This window comes from Lagopus muta, chromosome 2 (assembly GCF_023343835.1).
Source record: "Lagopus muta isolate bLagMut1 chromosome 2, bLagMut1 primary, whole genome shotgun sequence".
NCBI lineage: Eukaryota > Metazoa > Chordata > Aves > Galliformes > Phasianidae > Lagopus > Lagopus muta.
This window is the reverse complement of record NC_064434.1, coordinates 74,240,630-74,257,684: the sequence shown is the minus strand read 5'-3', so window position 1 is coordinate 74,257,684 and position 17,055 is coordinate 74,240,630. Positions and strand designations below refer to the sequence as shown.

The window sequence follows — 17,055 nt, the reverse complement described above, 5'->3', positions numbered from 1 at the left end:
TATTCTCTGTTAATGTTTCTTGCATTTATTTTTATACCATATTTAAAAAAGAACACCTTTTACTCCAGATGTATTAAAGTTGATCCTTCCTCTGTAAATTTGTGTATGTTTATATTGTTGTTTTATCTTTCATTAAAATATGCAGAGTCTCTTTCCTTTGGGAAGTTTGAGATTTTAATACTCAATCTGAAGATTAGTCCAGAGCAAAGCCATTCCCAAAAGTTACATGCCTTGTGCTTTCTAAAAAGTGACATGAAATGGCATTTTCTTTCTCTGAGTGACACCTAACCAAACACACTTTATTGATAATCATTTACTCTTCATTTTCTTTTTAGCAAGCTAGCAGCAGGGAGACCTTTCCAGCTTGCTCATCATCACATAAGCAAACTTTTCTTCATGCTAGATCAGGTCTGTAATGGTGCAGTCTACACAGTTTGCTCAACGATTCAGTTGCTGTCCAAGAGCAGATCAACTAAACTGCATTTTCTTAGGAATGGACGTGATCAAGTCTGGCTGAGAACATGAGTATGCTTTTGCTAAATATGACACCATTTCTTTCTCCTTGCTGTCATGTGTGCCACAGTGCAACATTTTAAGTTGAAGAGATGGTGGTTTGGAAGTGCTGAGACGAGCTCAAACCTTGGGCTGTAAATGAAGAAACCTGCAATTTTAACTCAGGGGCTCAGTTCAAGTGCACTGTTGTATGTGTGTCTAATAGTGATATTCATGTAAGAGATCTACTTATAGGTTCATAGGAGCTTGCAGACATTGTCCATGAGACAATGGATATAGAGCCTTCTGCTGCTAAATGGAGCTAGAGATGTAATATCTCTGCTTGCAGAAGAGAAGCAGCATTTTTGCATAATAGATGATGTAAAGATAGTGGCAGAATCTCCAAGTAGAAAAGCAGTGGTGTGAACTAAGGCAAATGACAAATAGCTCCGGGGCATTATATGGTGTGTAGGACAAATGTACTGAAAGAGCCTTTTTAGCCATGCACAGGATTGGCTCAGGACAGCCAGAGCCGGTACCATCTGTTGTACTCACTTTTGTGTGATATTGATAAACAGAGATCTTGTTCCAGAGGGACTGCTAAACCTAAAAATGTCATCTTTCCCCCCGCCCCCCCCCATTCCTGACACAAAACAAGCTGGCCGTAGACACAATCCAGCATTACATTTGAACAGATTAGTGCTGGAGTCATCTCATTCAGCACCAGATGCCTACCTGCGTTACTGCCTCTGGGACAGGGCTGCTGTGGGCAGAAGGAAGCTGAGCTGCCATAACCCTGACTGCAGCATCCCCAGAGAAATGGCCTCAATAAACCCAGGAACAAACACATTGTTCATCACCGTGAATGGCTTCTCCCCTGGTTTTTGCTTGGTTGAGATCTGGGGAAGGGAAGGGAATTCTTTTTTTTTTTGTTGTTGTTCTTTGTTTTCACATGCTGTGGTGTTTCTGGTTTCTAACTAGGATAATAATCACTGCGTTAAAGTGTTGCAGTTTCTGTCAGCACAATGCTTCCAAGCTGAGTTTTATCACAGAACACTGGTAATGCCCATGAGAGCTTGATTTTATCAAGAGCTCCATCTAGGTCAAGTCAAAATATTCACAGTCTAGGAGGCTAGATGAATTCTAATAAATAGTCACACTGAACCCCAGATCTTAAACTCTGAGATTTAATTTTCCTTTACTGCAGAAATGAGAGCTCTGAGGCATGAACTTGGGGCCAGGATATCCACAGAAATTTGAGCTCTGTTTCACTTTTCAGTGCCAAATGGAGATATTTATTTCCCAACTCCTGCTGCCACCGATTGCATCAGCTGGTATACTGCCTGCTTTTCCTTAGGATTTAACTAATTAGATACCAATGTCTGCTTTGAAGAATCACTCCCATCAAATAATTAACATTTCAGATTCACGCATTAAATATTTCATGCAACTTTACCATAAGGAAATTATTATTTTTATTTCTTCTCAAAGCATTTTGCAACATTGTCTGGACAAATACATGGATTATTTGTATCCCTAGACCCATTTCATTCTAGTTCTTCTTTTGTCTCAGTAGATATGAAGCTTATATTGAATGGCAGTCTTTTCCTGTATTTGCACAGGAATTAACACAATGACTGCAAGGTAAAAGTATGCATTAAAGTAAGGATTTCAAAGTAGTCAGGGAGCTCTATCAAGGTTTCATTTGAGCCTGTGTTTCCAGTGATGTAACTCCACTATTACCTGTGATTGAATTTGGCTGAAAAAGAAAACCAAACAAAACCTGCTCTGCAGCCAGTTGATTTTTAAAGTGTTTATTTGAGATCTCTTCATCCCTCCACTGATCACTGTCATCTGTCAGTGCTGCCACAGTGGGAATGGGAACTCCTTGTAGGCACAATGTCCTTTTACATCCCCACTGAGAAAAAACAGTTGTTTTTTTTCAAAACATTATGAAAATCCACTTCCATAAATTAGGATTAACCCAGGGTAAGGCTTATTTGTTCTTACTGCAGCAAGCATCGAACAGATGAAGTATAGCTTTGGTTACACAGTAGTGTACCCATTAGGAAGTCCAGTGAGGTCACAAATCTGTTGAGCAAAAATAAGAACCAAGGGAGAAACCCGATGGGAAGGGGCTGTGCTCTTTGCCTCCTGGGGAGAGTCAGCGGTCAGCACCTCCTGGCACCTCCCAGGAGGCTTGAAGCATCCTGCTTTTCTTTAAAGGAACCACTTGACCTGAGAACAGCAGAACAGTCATCAGACCTTGTGTAAGATGCCATTAAAAGTTGCTCCTTGAACCTACAAGACCAGAAAAGGAAGGAAAAGGCCTTAAAGAGGGAAGAGAGAAGGAGCAAAATGCTGAGCTGAAAGAGCCATGGAGACTGGCCAAAAATTAATGAGCTGAAAGTGAAGACAAAAGAAAGAAATGAAAATTAATTGCAGTGACCAGAATGGAACTGATGAGGGAGGAGAACTCATGCACAGAGCAGTTGGGTGCTGGAGAGGCAGCATGCCACTGTTGAGATGCCAGCGCCAGGCAGGGCTGCCAGCAGAAACCATCCAACAGCACCAGCTGCGGCTGCTCCTTCAGACTTTTTTCTTCTGAAAGAAAGCTCTTAATACCAAATATACGGAATTGCTTTGTTCAAACTGCACCCCTAATATTATTTGAAATCGTAAGGTATAAATGCTAAGTAGTTCTTCAACAAATAACAAATAGGAGAGCAAAAAACAGTTCCAGAAAATGAGAACTGCAGGAATGCATTTAGAATATTCACTTATTAAAAATATGAATGAAAGCCAAAGCAGATGACTGAAGTGAGAGAAGGCTGTTTTATTTAACTAACAGTTGGGAATCGTCAGTGATTTTTTGTGGCTCTACCATTTATTTATCTTTATGCCAAGTTATTAGCAGCTGTTTGAATTTAGGCTTAAAAATTACCATATTTTTAATTTGCTTTCTAGCTAGAGATGTCATGCATAGAACCAATACCACTGAACTACTAACTTAAGTGCATAAAAAATAGAAATTTTGCTAAAGGGAATTTAATAGCTACAGGGACCTTTCTAAAATAAGGTTTTAATCTGAAGATGTTCAAAGGAAATTGCCAACAGTTTATTTGAACATGTTCTATGTCCATGATTCATTTAAGTGTGTTGCTAACTAGTTCTGATTTGCCTTTTGATCTGACTAAGATAAACAGATTAATGCTTTTGTCTCCTTTGAGTTGAAGATATGCTGAAGAAGCCCAATAAAATCTTCTTTGCTTCAGTTTATCCCTTTAGTTTTTGATGAAGCTGCTGCATTGACTGTAATAAAATGTCCCCTCTGTTATTGCTTAAAATGGCCACTGCAATGCTGCAGCCTCTTTTGGTGTATCCAAGGAGATACATCCTTACCGATGTGGGTTGACTCCTTTGCCCTCCTCCAGACTGGAGATGTTATGGATATTTTATGGAGGACAGCACCACAGTGCTCCTGCCCTGGCTCTAAGGAGGAGGACTGTTGTTCATGTTGTGCCAGCTGTGTGTCTGCCTATACACAAAGTGGCAGAGCTTGCCCCCGTTGCAATAGGTGGTGGCTGCTGAACTGTGTTGGCTTATGAGGCACTTTGATTTGCCAGTCCTTTGTGGTAACACATAGGTGTTGTTCACATTGGTGTGTAAGGCATTAATTCCTGGGTCAGTGAGATGTCTTCAGTTGTTCGTTGAGTAGCATCCTAGTTTTTCAGACTGTGCTTTTCTTTTACCAAGGTCACTTTTTTTTTTTTTTTAATTTAATTTAACCTGTGCAATACTTGTATTCCTTTTTCCTGCTGGTATTTATTTGCATGAGTGGGAGTGAGGAATCGACTGTTCAAACTTCTTAATGCTTAAACATGAGTGATAGTGACATAAGGGATCTGTATATACAGATCATTAAGAGAAACTGCCATGACAATAGACTCCGAGAACCTGCAAAAATTATTTACAAGGGTAAACATGGATAATAAATATCAAATAATATTCAGACACAATTGTAAATGTTACCTTGTTAGTGGCATTTGCACTATTTTTATTACACACACTCTCTGCTCACAAAATATACTCTGATGCATTCACCTTGTCTCTCTTTTTTTTTTTTTAATTGATTTTGTAATTTCTCATTAGGTTGATGTCACTTTTTCAAAACAAATGCTGTTCCACCCTTGCTATTAACCCTGTGGCTGCTGCTTCTGCTATGTCATGTGAATGAAGCCTTTCATTATTCATGTAACTTTTCTATCCACCTCTTTACTCCTTTCCTCCTTTCCTTTTTGAAAGATGCACAGCAATGGCATTTTTAATATGACTTGCTTTTCCACCTTTTTATTGAATGCATAATCTGAGGTCTATGACATTTATTTGAGTTCATCTATTTTTATGTTCTGTTCTTTTTATATGGCTCATCTGTTCTTTTAGATTCTCTTTCTTCTCTTCCCCTCCTCCCAGATAACAACTTTTTAGGATTCTCGTCTCCTGTGGTTCTTCTCCTTCACAGTGACCACAAATGCTCTTTGCACTTCCCTTCTCTGCTTTATGTTTCTTGGACTTGAAAGAAATTGCAAGAAAATAAGGAGAAAACATTAAAGAAAAGGATGGTCAGCAATTGGTGCAAGGGCTGATTCATGTAATACCTCACATAATATCACATAATGACCTTCCCATTCTGCTCCCACCAACTCTCCACTCTTCCTCCAGCCAGCGCTCCAGCCAGTGCTGCCCCAAACTCGCCACTTTAGAGGATGGCTGTTAGTGATGACACCTTCTTTGCTGAAAATGCCCTCCAGATCTCTCCATAAAGGCAGAAACCCACACCTCATTGGGACTCCATACTTATATCAAGCATGATTCCACTGAAACAGTAATGGAGCTATGGACTGTCTGGCCTTGTCTTCTTTCCCTCCCAATTAAACTTGGCTAACATTGGTAAGCAGCATTTAAATGACATATATGACTGAACTAGAGAAGATGTGGTGCCTACAGGGCCCAAACAGATAACAGGTGTGGGAGGTGGAAGGGCCTGGGGTGTCATCCTAGGGAAGCCCAATGAGCAAGCCCTGATGTGGACCTGAAAGGAGGTAGGAGGGAGCTGGATATTCCTTAGCTTGGAAGCAGTGATCAGGTATAAACAAAAAGAAGTCTAGTTGTGTTACTCTGGATGTGGTGGAGGTGCAGGACCAACTGCAGGCATTTGTGATTTAGAGTAATTGGGAGCTTGGATTTCCCTCCAAGTAACAGAGGGGTGGGAGGGTCCACAGGGTAATGTAAAACACCTGAGTCTCTTAACAAGGAAAGTGTCTGTAGGAGACAGAAAGGGAGCTTAAAGCTCAAGATTAGTAAGTGTTTCTAAATATTGATCTACTAATGTGCTGGTGTATGGAAGCCCATGTTGTACAGGTGGCTTTTTGAAGGAAGGAATGTAAGTCTCTAGTTTCATCAATAGATACCCTTTTCTTCCAAAAAAAGGTTCTGGTGTTTTAAAAGGTGACGCTATCAGTCAACTGTTGAATATACAGTGAAAACAATTAGACAGTTAATGTTTACTTAATGATGAAACTGGTTTCTAGCAAGACAGTTTTAGGGATGCATTTGTAATTGTTAAGGTTGGTCCTTTTCTTTTTCCACCCCACCTGAATCACTTAACTGGTACTGCTAGGTCTCTGGCTAGATCTCCTCTCTTGACTCTCTTCTCATTTTTTTTCCTCATCCTTTCCTGTTCCAAAACCCAGACCTGGGGCAGTCACTGCAGTTGTGCTCCTACTTAGTGCATGTGTGGGCAGGAGGGATTTTGATTTCTATGTTTATATTTTTTTGCCTTTTGTAATGGGAACACATACTGTCAGACTTTCATTTTGTTCTAAAGAGCTTCTTCACAGCACAATTCCTGTCATACAGACTGATATGGTTTGTTTTTTTTTGTTTTTGTTTTTTGTATTTGTCTACTATTGACACTTAGGCATCTTACTTGGAGAAAAAAATATATATATATATTTTTAAAGGTCTGATTTTTTTTTTTTGATTATTTCTAAAATATCTGTTGGTCAGAGCAGACTGGAACTAATGACAAACTAATTAACCCCTACTACCTACTTTCATCTCACTTCCACATTAAAACCGCACCTTGGGGTTCCTGTCTACAAGGAGAGCTGAGTATCTGCTGATCTCCCAGTGCCTCTGGTGGCATCTTCCACTGCCTCCTCCTGCCCCATCCTCTCAGCAGACCTCCACTGCAATTGGAGATGTGAAACCTGCCAGGGCTGACTTAAAGTGCAATCAACTTTTGCTCAGTGGGTACCTGTGTTGCCAATGTGGTACAATAAGTGTTTTGTTTTTACTTCTGAAAGATGTTTTTGATGATTCCTCTCCCTCCTGTCCACCCCACCTCCTATGTGGGGTGTGCACATGTCTCTTGGAAGCTTTTGAAGTCTCTTTCCACCAATGACACAGATGGGGCAGAGCAACTTTGATCACTCTGTATCTTTTCATGAGCCCTAGAAAAGAAAAACCAAAGGTTTGAAGGCCAAGAGACCCAGAGGAACGAATAGAACAAGAAAGGAGGAATGAACAGAGCACAGAAATAACCTCTGCAGTAGTGGCCCTGGTACCATTGTTACAGCCACCAACTTCTGCCTCCTGCAAGTGGCTCTGGGTGGCTGCAGCCCCTGCTCTGTGTCCCAGTAAAGCTCTAGGGGAAGCAGCAGAAGAGAGGGACATGCGGAATGCACACACTTGCTGATATTGCTTGACACAGAGAAATAAAAGGCTGAGGTCAGGCACCAGAGGAGCTTGATCTGTGTTGCTCTCCAAACCGTGCTGAGCCCACCATATTTACTTTTCATCTAAAGAAAGTTTGCATTGTGTAAAAGAAAAGAAGGAAGAAGAAAAATGGCTAAGTTCCTGATGTGGCAATGACTTATAAAGTTGCCATTGTGTCCCTTTCTTAGCCCTGACAGCACCTGTGCCAAGATGGAGCTCTGTGCCCCCCCCTTGCTGAGGCACTGCGGTTCTGTGTCTGCCTGCAAGTTCCTACTCAGTCAGAGAAACACTGCCTGCAGCACTCAGCACCTGTCCTCAGTGCCATTCAGTGCTGGCTTCTTGAAGCAGCTTTCCCCTGGGCTCTGCATCTCTCCGTTTATTGGTACTGACATGGCAGCACCAGCGCAGTCAGTGTATCGGCACCCATCTGCCACAATACAGCCAAGGTTTTAATTCTGCTCAGGATAAAAGTATAATCAGAGCAGTAGCACTCACTTGGATTTGTGTAATGGTTTAAAATACAAATTTTGTAGGTGCATTGGATGGAACATTTTTTGTATCCATTACAGTCTGTCATCTAAGAAATCTAAATAGAGCATAAAATCAAAACCAAAGGACTCAGCATCAGTCAAAACAATTTTCTTTACCATAGCAAAGCAAACAGTTTGGTGCTGTAAAAGGGTGGGGGTGTTTGACTTTTTTTTTTTTTTTGGGGGGGGGGGGGGGGAGGGGGAGAGGGGGCTTGTTTGTTTTTGGTTTGCTTGATTCTTTTGTTGTTATTTACTTCTTCCCCTTCCCAAATTGTTCTGAAGTGATCGTTTTCCCTTTCTTTCCGTTTGGATTTTCCTTCTGGTTAAGCCTTGCTGAGAACTGCTGCTGACGGAAATACACAAAAAGCCCCTTTCATTTCACCGAGCTCTCGCTACGGCCCTGCCAGAGCGGCCCTGTCGCTCTCCAGCCCGGCCTGGGCGGCTGCTGACACCTCGCGGGGGCGCGCGGCCCTGCAGGCGGTGGCGCTCACCGCGCGGTGGCGCTGTGGCGAGGGACGGCGCCCCCACCCGGAGCCGCGGGGCAGGAGCGGGGCCTCGGGATAAGGCGTGTGCTGATACGTTGTGTGCGAATACATGGGTTTATCGGGCACCGACATCAGGCTGCCTTTGCACTCTTCCCCACGCCGTCCGTGTGTTGGGATTGCTGAAAAACAGCCTCTGTTACTTCAGCCGTGTCCATCCAACGTTGTTTTTTTGCACACAGAATTGTAGCTTTACCCCGGGGGCTGTGTGGGATCATCGGGCTGTACACCCCGGTGTCCTCTGAACTGTTTATCAGGGAGGCTTTTCTATGGAAAATCACGTAGTGGGAAGATGGTCTTCCCCTCTGAAACTTACGGGATGGAAGGAATGGCTTTGTTTCACCCCAGCCCTTATAACAGACAGATAACTTTCATTATATGATGCTTAATGAAAAATAAGTACTTATATGTAATATCTTTTATGTCTGGACCAGGTGCTACGTAAAGCAAATGTAAAGCTTTAGGGAATGGAGTTAAGCTTATCTTTGCTTGGATATATGGCGCTCCCCTTTGAGATGGTGTCACTTAGTAATTTCTGCCACATGTTGTTATGAGTAGGACGTTTTTGTTTCTTTACTGTGTTTCCCTCAAGTCCTGCCGGATAATATTTCAGATGGTCACGGTCAGAAAAAGCGTGTGACAACTTCCAGATGTGCAAATAATCAAAGCGATCTGCAGATCTAAGGGAACACACCAACAAACAAATGAAGGATAACTCAAAGGGCTGCACTCAAAGTGGGGGGTCACATTATGAGGTGGGGCAGCAGGCAGGAGGACGTTCCTGGAGTACCCGAAGACTTCACTCCTGTCTGTATCGTTTGGTAAAACAGAGTCTGGTGATGTGGCTGGGCAGGCAAAGGAACCAAAAACAAGGGGTCTGGTTGTGGATTTCACACAGCTTGAAGCAGTGCTGGCTTCCCAGGGAGCAGGAGGGCTGAAGGTTGTGCTGGTGAATGAGTGTAGCCGTGTGGTGCCGCATGTACAGAGCAGCAGGATGCAGGCTGCATGTGGCTTACTGCTACAGCACGGGCAGCACAGCTCTGTCCTTGGCCACGGTAGGAACAGATCTCCCACCCCACAGTGTCCTACAGCAATTCTGCTGGTGCCTTTGTGTACATGAGCATGGGAGTGCCTGCTGCAGACAGCACGTTCTTTGAAACAGATGTGCTTTGCTGCTGCCTGCTGTGTGTGCGACTGGCACAGCGCTGCTGGAAAACTGGTCTTCAAAGCCTCCTATGAGGAGCACTGACAGAGCAAGCATTAGTAGTAGTATTGCTGCTATCACTGCTACTACTGTTCCCAGTAATGGGCATGGTTTAGTGATGGTTTAGGAAGGTCAGCTTGGTGCTCAAATTTGATTATCCTGAAGCCTTTTCCCATCTAGATGATGCAATGACCATACCACTAATACTAGTATTACTAGTAATTTGTGCTGGCTCAAAACCTGTCAGCTGATGATGGAAGAAGGAAGATCTGATTGCTTCCAGGGAAATGCTGGATTTTTGGAAGCTGCTGTGATTCCTGCAGACCATTTAGTGACGGAGCTGATGTTCTTGGAGCACTATGATGTGGGAGACTGCTGCCAAATACTCTTTTTCCTTCCTAGCAAGGCTCTTTATGTAACTTTTTTGTGTAATCCTATACGATCTTTTACCACTTGGGAGCTACTGATGAAGCAAGCTAGCAAACTGAGATGCATGCTAGGAAAAGAAACAATTTTGTGACAGTTCGTCTCTTATCAGAGGTGACTTTTGTCAGTCATGCTCTCCTTTCTGCGTTCCCCAAGGATTTGGAAAACTGGCAAGATTGTTCTTTGACTTTGTACTAAGAATCACATTGTACCTACATAGAAATTGAAAAGAGCAATATCCTTCTCACCTGGGACATCAAATCATGGTGCCCATCTGCATGGAGCAGAAGCCCAAGCCAGATAACTGTGTTGGAAGTGTGTGGTGGCCTCGGAGGCAGCATTCCACAACAGAGGCAAACAGTCTACAGAGCCTGCATGGACCGAAAGGTGAGGAGATGCTGCAGCTCACAAGGACACCAGTATCTTGATGCACTGAAAGAAGGTGATGGCCTTGACCTGGGCTATGCAGAAGATGTTTGTGGTGATGGATCATCTCTCCCAGTTCATGGCTGTAAGATAAGGGTAAAAATGTCTTTTAATGTGAAGTTTAGCAGCCTGTGTTCATCTAGTTGGAATATCAGCAGCATGTGCATTCATTGTTTATAATGTGGTTGCAAAGACTACCAGGTCCTTCCCCACGTCCACAGAGAAAGCTGTAATTACCTAAGTTTGACAAAATAAAAATGGAAACCATTCTCTGCACTGGAAGCTGAATCAGAAACATTGTAAGGAAATTAAAGTCTTACCAACCAGAAAAGCATGGGAGAAAAAAAGCAAGCAGCTTCTATCAACTATCCATCTGTTTGTACGCTATCTGACTGTATTTAAGTTTTTACTGAAGAAAAATGTCTTGTGTTTGTGCTCAGTGAATGCTGATGTTTTTCACAATGGCAGAAAAACCTTGGATCTTTTATTTTATTTATTTATTTATTTATTTTAAGAAATAAGAAAATAAACTGGAAGAGCTTCTTTTTCTTTTTCTTTTTGACAGACTCTTTGGATCATTAAGAATCATTTGGGCAAAGGTGCACTCCCAGCAAGTTGGTTGTTACGTTCCCAGGCTTGGTGTGCTTCAGATCATGTGTTTTCTCTCCAGTCAAGATTCCATAGTTTAGAAAGACTTGCATTTTGTTCTTTAGAAGTTGTGTCTGTCTCTGTAATGGATTAAAAAGACAAAATATGCCTTTCATGTTTACTCTTCCAACAAGGGCTCATTTTTGAACTATTTGCTAGTCATAGAATTACAGTCACGTTTCTTAACGTGTTGGGATTTTTTTCTTACTAAAACTCAGATTCTGTCCTTCCTTAATGTAAGGCTTCCTGGAGGTGCATTTACCTGACCAGAGTTTCTCATTTCATTGTCATCATTAATATATATTTTGTGCACTCATAAAATCCACTGCAGTACTAAAATCATTTTGTCAGGGTAGAAAGTGCAAATTAAAATATTCTCATAGTGGGAGGTCCCCAAGTGTAACTTTCGTAACAAAAACTCCCCAATCATTTCCAAACTAATTGTAATTTACAATGAAAAGATAAATATTTCCACTTAGTACTACCTAGATGTGATATTCCCAACATTTCATATGTGAATAGTCTTTCTCTGAGTTTTGCAGCTCTTCTAATTTCCTGGCCGTAATAAACCTACCCTGTGACTCCAGAACCCACTCAGGAAAATCTAACCCCCCCCCCCCCCAAAAAAAAAACCCTGAAAAAACCCTTATACCCATTATTGTCAGTGTTTGCATATCTTCTGATTTGCTTTCCCATTTTTCTTTTATTTGTTTGCAGTTTTCTCTTTACCTTGCAAGCTTCTTCCTTCCCTCTCCCTCCTCGTTATTCAAAGTCCCTAGTCTCTCTCACGTATTTTAATGCCCATCATTCTCATCTGCTGACTTCAATTCTCAGCCAAACCCTAGTAAAGTCAACAGAAAGGCTTTCCCTGGAATTCTAGATGTGTTTTGTCTTTCTGTTTTGTTTTTGTTTCTTTCTTTCCTTTCCTTATTCCTATTGCTGGCTGGCTAGCTGATTTAAAAAAATATTTTCAGTACAGCTTGTCCTCAGTTGACTAAACTGGTAAATAATGGATAAATATAGTTTTGATTGAGAACAGCTTTCTGGCAAAGATGGAATGCAGCACTAAAGAAGAATTTTTCGCACCTTTAATCATAAGTTCTGGTTATTTAAATTAAAACCAATTACTTAACCTGCCTGTACAACACACAAAAATTGTAGATGTCCTTGTACTGTACTCTGTGCTGCCTACGCTACACTGGCTGCAGCAACCAGGTGGTAATTTTATTCTGTGAAATAGAAATTGCCTGGGTTTATTTCTTTCCTCATATTAAAAGCAGCAGAAATCTAATTTAGATATTTAACCAATGGCTTGGCCTTCTTTTTCCCATGATTTTTTTTTTCACCATCTGGAAAGGAAATGTTTTTCTATCATAAGCTCCCAGCTTCAACACGTAATAATCGTATTATGAATTCTTCAGTGTCTTCAGTATGGCTACCTACCTCTGTAACTCAGTCCTGCTGTGACAGTACTGCAGTACATACAGTACTGTCTTCATAGCAAAATGTACTTATTCGACCCACTAACGGGGCACTGCTGTTTGTTAGGGTGAAACTTCACATTTTGCCTAAGAACCATACAGAGGACTTTTTATAGATATATTCTGTGTCCATTCACACAGGATCTAGGAATACATAGTAAAAGTAAAAATCTAACTCATAACAGTAATACAAATGTAAGTCATTGTATTTTGAATTTTTATGGCAATAAATTATAGCAATAGTTCACACAACCCAGCTATTATCTCAGATTGTCTCTCTGCAGAATCACAAAAACAATCTGAGTCATCCTGACCTGATTCATGTTCAGTTCCTGTTTTGGAAGGCTTCCCTCACCATCATAAGGGCTGGTAACATTTTTTCGTGTGAAGGCTAGATTCTGTGCAACAGCTCCTCAGTCTATGGCAGAATCTGCAGCATGAATCATGGAAAATATGCATCCCTGGTTATTTGTAGCTGGTTATTTTTGCAGAAATTCATGTGGCAGAGGAGCCATGAGATTTTTTTTCTAGATGATATATGGGAGCCTGATGAAAATTGTTTGTTGGAGACCTATCTGACATATCAAGAGACACGCAGAATGTGTAAAAGAAAAAAAGAAAGCATAGGATAAACCACAGAACTTTATCACAGAATGGTTTGGGTTGGATGGGACCTTAAAAATCCCTCAGTTCCAGCCTCCTTCCATGGGCAAGGCTGTCCCCCACCAGCTCAGGCTACCCAGGGCCCCATCCAACCTGGCCTTGAGCGCATCCAGGGATGGGGCACCCACAGCTTCTCTGCGCAGCAATGCCAGGTTCTCACCATCCTCTGAGGAAAAAATTTCCTCTTAACATCTAACCTAATTCTCCCCTCTTTTAGTTTAAAGCCATTCCCCCTTGTCCTGTCACTATCAAATCATGTAGAAAGTTGATCCCCCTCCTCCTTGTGAGTTCTCTTCAAGTACTGGATGTACACAATGTTCTCTCCCTGGAAACTTCTTTTTCTCCAAGCTAAACAAGCCCAACTACCTTAACCTTTCTTCACAGGAAAGGTGCTCCACCCCTCTGATCATCTTGGTTGCCCCCCTCTGGACCCACTCCAACAGCTCTGCATCCCTCCTGTGCTGGGGCCTCCAGGCTTGGATACAGTACTCCAGATGGAGCCTCACGAGGGCAGAGTAGAGGGGGACAATCACCTTCCTGTCCCTGCTGGCCATTCCTCTTTTGATGCAGCTCAAGATACTGTTCGTTAGCCTGGAAAGACTGAGTGTGAACCATTGTCAGACAGAAAAAAAATCTACCTTTCTGAGTAAAACAAGGCAACAGAGACTTGTTTCCACTGTTCTCTCAGGATCCTCTTTGAGTTCTATCATTTAATACTCATGAAACTTTTTATTTATCTTTGTTGCGGCTTTATCTATGTATAATCATTATTTCAGATAGTACACAGAGGATATATTATTTCAATTAGTAAATGAAGCTGATTAATTAATAAATGGCTTTGTCACTCTCAGCTGAAAAGCACAACAGACATAGAGAAAATGATTATTGTTTGCCAAACTTCCTTGCATCACTATGGAGAGATATCTCTGATGTGAAAATGCAGTGCAGTTAACTCTGTTTAGTGTCTTAGACATTAAGTGAATAATAACTTGTGACTTCAGGAATATGAAGCCAGACACAATAATAGTGTTACAAACTAATGTTTCTGCAGTGGAGCATTTCAGCAGGGAACAGCTTATGTCTGGTAGTACTCTGCAAAAATATGGTGCTACTTTACTATTACTACTTACTAAGGAGTGGCAAGAGAATAAAACCGTCACTTAAAACACTGGCAAATATTACAAAGATTAGGGTTATCGTACATAATGAAGATAAAAGGATCTCAAGCAGAGAAAATGTGAAGCGTGGTCATTTGATGGCAGCTGAATGAACAATAGTCATTTCTACTGCTGACAAAGATGAGCTTGGACATAGAGGAACGCTAAGTATAGGCTGGCAGAAGCACTCTCCATGGGAACTTGAAACAGAATGTGTAGACTCGTGTCCAGATCATCAGTTGAACACAAAGGAGAAAAGCTAGTCCAAAACTGCTGTGATTCCTGGGGATATGAATTTTTATCAGGGAAGTCTTTTTTCTTTGACACATATGTTGAGCTCTGAAGCATCCCATTTGCTTCAGGCACTCCTAAAGTCCTTCTGAAAGACAACAGTCTTAGAGCAGCTAAATGACTGGAAAGGACCTTCTAGTAGCTTTGAGTACCCAGTCCTCTGAGCTTAAAGGTTAAAGAGTGACCAATCATGGACGGTAAGTGTTTACTTCAGGATTAATGCTCTTCCCATCTAGCAAGCAAAGATATAAAAAAGATCTGGTGGCAAGAGTGGGACCATTTTACAGGAGGAAGCAGCTACACCAGTGATATATGCATCTACTGGCATGGACAGCAATAAGATATTGTGGCTTTTCTTTCATTCATAATTTTTAAACCGAGAATAGATGTTGTTGTTGCTTTTTTAATCTAAAAGATGTACTCAAGTTTAAATTGGATCTCATTCAAGGATGTTCTGTGTCCTAAGTTATGTGATTATGTGACCACATAGTAGTCCGAAAATCTTTCCTCTGACAAATAAGGCTGGAGGAGCTGTTATCCAGATTGAAACTTTGCATTCAGTGGTGCTCATTATGTTTACTGGGGTCAGTGCTCACCTTTGTTCCTTCCTCTGACCTAGCACTACGCTCACTGGTGACCGCTGCAGAGCTGCACTAGGCAGACCTCTCCTGCCTAGGCCAAGGATGCTCCTTTTTCACTTATTTCTCTCCTCCCAGGCTGGAACCCCACATTCATTTTTCCGAGGAGCCAGGAACCACCTTGAACACGGGAACTTCTGTAGCGCTTTGAGAGTAACCATTCATAAAGACCTTACAGCTCTGAACTACAGCACGCACAAAGAACACTTTTTTTCTAGTGACTACAAAATGCTTCCATAGGCTCTGCTTAACTGAAACCTCTATTAGCACTGAGCAGTAGTGGAGCTTTGTATGTTAGCCACTAAGGATTTATGTAGGAGGTAACTGTCATTATGTGTTCTCCTCAGAACCACCTGCACTATTTCAGAAGAAAATGAAGATCCAATCAAGCTGCTCGGAGATTATGAAATACTCAGATGTAGAACAGCCAGCTTCCCTGGTATAGCCAGGGGGGTGCAGTGCAAAATACTGCTAAGCAGGCATTATTCTCAAGCATTGCACTGACTGATTATATGGATACAGAAAGTTCACAGAAAAGCCTGCTCTTGTGAACTTTCAGTCAGCATTTGCAGACTAAGCCATAGGTTATTCATACAATAAATGGATGCATATCTGTCAGAATGTTTAATAAAGATAATATATGAGAAGCATGAAAAATTCATTTTCCTCTGCAGTAAAAATATGTTCCTTCTATTGGATATAGGTCAGTGACAATAGCAGTTTAAAACTTTTGAAGCTTTGATGTTCAGAAGATGGTATTTTGACAGAATTATACTAAAGATACGGGTCTTGGAATGGAAACTATCAGGTCAGATGAAACCAAAATCTGATGAAGTAATGACTCAACTGTCCTTAACAAATATATAAACCATTTAAATATGATACTGGTAAAAGGTAAACTGAACCGTGGAAAATGATCCAGCAAAATCTACTTTTTAATAAATAGTCTTTGTCCCCAAGAAAGCCTGGGGAGATTGTCTTGATGTTAACAGCTACAGCAGAGGGTGGTTTGGGAATACTGGGAGCTGACATGAGCTAAAGAACAAAAGCTACAGATCCGTTTTCCACAGGCACAGTTTGATGTGTAAAGTCTCCCACTTCTGCCCATGGGGTGCCCTCATACCTGACTGCTGTGAAACTGTTACACGAGGTGGGGAGCACTGCTCTCTGAAGGTCTGACTGGTTTGTGAACAGGAAAAGAATTCCAAGTGGGAGGACTGTGGTGAGCAAGTGAACTACTGATGTCTTTCTTTTCCAAAACAACCATTGGAGTGTTGTCTTTGAAATCTTTTCTTGCAGACTTCACAAAATAAAGGGCAAGGAAACTGTGAGGATATGTATGGGCAACTCACATGCATCTTGAAATCTGGGCAAATAATACTATTGGTTTTAAAAGGTCAGATCAGCTGTTTCTGATTTCACTATTGAGTGTATGCCCAACCTGAAAAAGGTAAATGTTTATTTGGCCCACAGTTACCATATAACCTCAAACAGCTTGCTCTCTGCATGTGTTTTCTCTCTTCCCTAAAGCATCAAGAAAGGAAACATGAATTTTACCAAGCAAATAGTATGAGTTTGCATCTACACTGTCAGAATAACAGTGATTTTTGTTTCCTGGATGGTCTCAATAGACTTGAACATGACCTCCAGCTCCAGGCCTACATTTACAGTCTTGCTGTGAGCACAAATGATTCCAGTCTGGTAAGATAAGTTGAAAATATTATTTCCTCTCCATCTAGTAATGTACCAGTTGTCACTCCAATACACCAAAGAAGTT

The 17,055-nt window shown here is 41.5% G+C and overlaps 1 protein-coding gene across 2 annotated transcripts in view; it reads left to right on the top strand.

The window, feature by feature from the left end:
* RGS7 (regulator of G protein signaling 7) overlaps nucleotides 1-16,284 on the top strand; it is a 254,108-nt gene extending 237,824 nt beyond the window's left edge. Inside the window, exon 18 of one of the 2 annotated variants that reach the window (XM_048937766.1) lies at nucleotides 15,357-16,284. In XM_048937766.1, coding sequence (XP_048793723.1) covers nucleotides 15,357-15,518 — 162 coding nt within the window. In that variant the 3' untranslated portion in view covers nucleotides 15,519-16,284. The remainder of the gene's footprint in view (nucleotides 1-15,356) is intronic. The other variant, XM_048937765.1, reaches the window with a different exon arrangement.
* The last annotated feature ends 771 nt before the right edge of the window (nucleotides 16,285-17,055 follow it).